The sequence below is a fragment of the Petaurus breviceps genome, unplaced genomic scaffold (genome assembly GCF_028583685.1).
Source record: "Petaurus breviceps papuanus isolate PSGF00001 unplaced genomic scaffold, PetGlider_PUasm1.0 567, whole genome shotgun sequence".
In the NCBI taxonomy this organism is placed as follows: Eukaryota; Metazoa; Chordata; class Mammalia; order Diprotodontia; family Petauridae; genus Petaurus; species Petaurus breviceps.
Genome location: NW_027186383.1, coordinates 7,200,059 through 7,204,087, shown reverse-complemented (window position 1 = coordinate 7,204,087; position 4,029 = coordinate 7,200,059). Strand labels below are relative to the sequence as shown.

General features: G+C 58.0%; 1 protein-coding gene across 1 annotated transcript in view; it reads right to left on the bottom strand.

Moving 5' to 3' along the window:
* Positions 1-503, bottom strand: part of RAMP1 (receptor activity modifying protein 1) — a 91,024-nt gene extending 90,521 nt beyond the window's left edge. Inside the window, exon 1 of the mRNA XM_069103193.1 lies at positions 323-503. Within this exon, the coding sequence (XP_068959294.1) occupies positions 323-383 (61 nt within the window). The 5' untranslated portion in view covers positions 384-503. The remainder of the gene's footprint in view (positions 1-322) is intronic.
* Between the last annotated feature and the right edge of the window lie 3,526 nt (positions 504-4,029).

Here is a 4,029-nt window from a genome sequence, read left to right as displayed (position 1 = left end):
GAAATGCTTCTGGTTTCCAAGGCGCTTTGCACCTCCCCCCCCCCCCCATCTCCGAAAGGCAAAACCGAGAATACTCATCCGTTCCCACACGCACACAAAGACACCAAACACATTAGAAAGCTGCGACTCTGCTGCTGCAGTGACTTGGCCAGGGTCACACAGCTAGGCAGTGGGAAAGCAGAACTAGAACCTCGGGTTCCGGACTCAGTGCCAGCACTGTCCGCCCTCCCCGCTTCCCACTCGCACCCTCACCCCAGCAGCAAGCCCATCTCAGATCCCTGGGATCCTTGCAGCAGCAGCGTTAGCTGTGGCTCACACTTACCCAGGACCAAGCAGACCAAGCCGACCAGAGGTCGACCCAGGGGTGTCCGCAGCAGAGCCATGACTGGAAGAGACCCTCTGGTCAGACAGACAGAGCTCGACTCCCCCCAACCTCAGGCAGTCTCCGCTGCAGCAGCCTCCCGCCCGTCGGTCTGCAGGAGGGAGGAGGAAAAAAGGAGGAGGGAGGAGGGAAGGAGGGGGGAGAAGAGGGAGAGGGCGGGGCAGGGGGAGGGGGCAGCCACTGAAGGCAGCTCGAGTAGGGGCAGGAGGGGAGCCTGACAGCCCCGCGAGCCAACCACCAGCACCCGGCTGGAGGGCTCCGCGGGGAGCAGCCCTAGGCAGGCCTGGCGGGGGGCCAGGAGGAGACTGGGCTGGGGGTGCAAGTCACCTGGGCCCCTGGTGGGGGCTGGCCGTTGCCGGACCCCCTGCCCTTCCACCCAGCTCCCCTGGGGCTGGGCTGGGGGAGGGGAGACTCACACTTAGTTTCCAGGGGCGTGTCTAAATTTAAAGAGGAACCTGAGTTTCCCAAAATAGCCAGGGATGGGAGTGCGGGGCGGGAAGAGGGGAGGGGCGGGACAGGACGGGCAGTGCCCGGGGCACGCCTCGGCACAGTGGGCATCCCCGTGAGGGGCAGGCTTGGGGCTGCTGTGCTGGCCTGCGGTGAGAGGCGAGGGGCGGGACGGGCACCTGGCCCGCTGAAGCAGCCTCTGCTCTTCCCCTTCAAGCGGAAGGTTCTTGGCTCATGCCAAGGACACGAAGCCCTTCCCCACTCTGTATAGACTTTGTTTTGTATCTGCCGGAGTCGGGACCCCACCGCCCCCTTCTTCCCCTCCTCCCAAGCTTGTTGGGGGCTTGGAGGGATCGCGGGGGGCTTGGCTGACTGCTGGCACGTGCTAGGGGCTTGATAAACGATGATTAATTTACCGATTGAATGTTTATTGCTCTGAATGAGGCTCTAGGCGCCGGGTCCCCTGGGCACCCGCTCTGCGCTTCCAGACCTCGGCCCTTAGCTCTCTCCTGCCCTCCCGTGGGAGTGGCCGAGGCAAACTGGCTTTCAGAGACCTTCAAAACCTGGCCTTCGTGCTGAGCGCTGGGGATAGAAAAAGACAAGACAGTCCCTGCCCTCCAGGAGCGTAGTACAAACAAGTTATAACATATATGTCTATGTACATACACGCGTACATACACAGGGTAATAGGAAATAAGAGGGAAGCCTTCTTGTAGAAGCTGGGATTTTAGTTGAAACTTAAAGGAAGCCAGGTAGGTCAGTGGTTCCAGGAGGGGGAGACAGCCAGAGGGAATGCCCAGGAGGCCTGGTGCCCTAGATCCAAGGGCACCAGGGAGTGAGATATAAGAAGACGAGGTGATGAAGGGCTCAGAAGGCAGAGTATGTCTGATTTGTTCTGGAGGGGATTGATAGGGAGCCATTGAAGTTTCTTGAGTGGGGTGTGTGTGTGTTTGTGTGTGTGTATGTGTATGTGTGTGATGTGATTGGACCTTTGATTTAAGGAAAATCACTTTAGTGGCTGAATGTTGGATGGAGTGCAGAGAGACCTAGGCAGGCAGACCCCCCAGCAGCTGTTGCAATAGTCCAGGTATGAGATGATGAGGGTGGGACAGGATCAGAGGAGAGAAGGGGGAACATGGGAGAGATGCTGCAGAGGGGAAATCCACAGGCCTTGGCACCATATTGGATTTGGGGGACGAGGAAGAGTGGGGAGCCCAGGATGACTCCTCAGTTGGGACCCTGAGGGGCCTGGGAGGATGGGGTGCCCTTTATAGTATTGGGGAAGGTAGGGGGAGGGTTAGATATCTACTGGAATCTAGCTGAAGATGTCTGAAGGGCAGCTGAAAAGGTGAGATGGGAGGGCAGCAGAGATTGTGGACCCCTTGACTCCCTCAAACCACCTCTGCCACTGACTTCCTCTGAGGCCCTCCCACAAAACCCTGTGTCCCACCTCTGCCTCCCACAATGGAATGCTCCTCCTCCTCCTCTGCCTCTTGGTTCCTTCTAAAAAGGAAGCCCAAACCACACCTTCCTCTGAGATGACCTCCCACTCACTCTGGAGACACTATATTACTCAGTCATGGCCAACTCTTCACACCCCATAGACCATTCCTTCTCCAGTTCATTTTACAGATGAGGAAATTGAGGCAAACAGGGTTAAATGACTAGCCCAGGGTCAGTCACACAGCTAGTCTTGCTGCCTCCGGGTCTTGGCACTCTCCGCTGCATCACCCGGTTGACTAATTGTCTTGTAGGTACGGTTAACTGGCTCCCCTTTAGAATGTGAGATCCTTGAGGGCAGAGACCCTGTCTTTACTTGGGTTGGGCCTCCAGTGCTTACCGCAGTGCCTTACACATTGCAGGCACAAGAAATGCCTGTTGACTGACCTGGTGAGGGCAGGCACGACCTAGTTGGGAGTGGCTCCCTAAGCCAGCCTCTTTTATTGGGAGGCACAGACTGTGCCGCCTGCAGGGATGTCTGGAGATCCGTCCCTGGGGCTGGCACACAGTAGGGACTACTCCCTCCCCTTCCTTTCTTCCCTCTCTTTCCTCCTTTCCCTCCTCTCGCTCTTGTGATTGCACCTGAGTCTAATTCTCTCGCCTGGGGGTAGGGGTGGGGGAAGGCCGTCTATTCCAGCAACGTGGTGAAGCCCAGTCAATTGTTCTGCACCCGTGCTAGCTCTCCCCGACCATTCGCCGCCCCCAATCCAAGCTCCCTGAAGGGAAAGGGGTCATTCGTCCTGTGCCCCCAGCCCCTGCTTAGTAGTGGATGCTTGCTGAACTGATTTTCCTGCCCTTGTAGACACAGGACACAGGGCCTGGCACCCCACACCTTCCCCGACCCCTGCTGATGTCAGTCAGGCCTGGGCTACTCGGGAGGAGAGAAGGGGCAGAGTCGGCCCCCCTCCCACCCCCTGCTTCTAGGTAAAGAGCAGAACCGAGCTCTCCTTGGCGCCAGGCTCACCACCTAGCACCCATCCATCACGTGGCCACCTCTGACTCCTCTTCCCAGGTCTCTCCAGGTGTTCCCTGCCCTCCCCCCTCCCCCAGCACCATCACTGTCCCACTCCTCGACAAACTTGGCTGCTGTTCTTGGATCCCAGGCTCCAGCCGCCCTCCTGTCCACACAGGGACCTCTGGGGCTAGAATGGGGCTCTGCTGACCTAAAGGCCTGCTGCCACCTGTTGGCGGCTTTGGGAACTTTCGAGAGGAGGCGCCTACCCCTCCCCTTCTCCCTGAGCCTGAATGGATGTTGCTAGGAAGCGATTAAAAGGACAGAACATCTATGAGTCACAGCGACCAAGGCTAGTCCCTGGGGGCGGAGGGGCCTCCCAACCAAGGGAGGGCTCATCAGCCATCCCAGACCTTCCACACTGACCCCATGCAGGTGGCTTTCTCTTCCTGCTCACTGCTGAAACTTTGGAAGGGATCTTGGATCCCTGCTATGGAGCTGAACATAGAACATGGGAAGTCCTCTCATTTTACCAAGAGCAGCAGTGACTTGCCCAAGGTCACTCAGTGTAGGTGTGCCACTGCCACTAACCCTGAGGGCCTTTCCTTCAGCTGCCCCCAAATGGCCTCTTCTTCTGGTCACATTCTGAAGAGCTGCAAGAGGACTGTCTGGGCAGAAAAGCATCTGATAACGTTCTTGGAGAGGGATGTGTGTGAGCCCCCCCACCACATGCCCCACACTCACTACT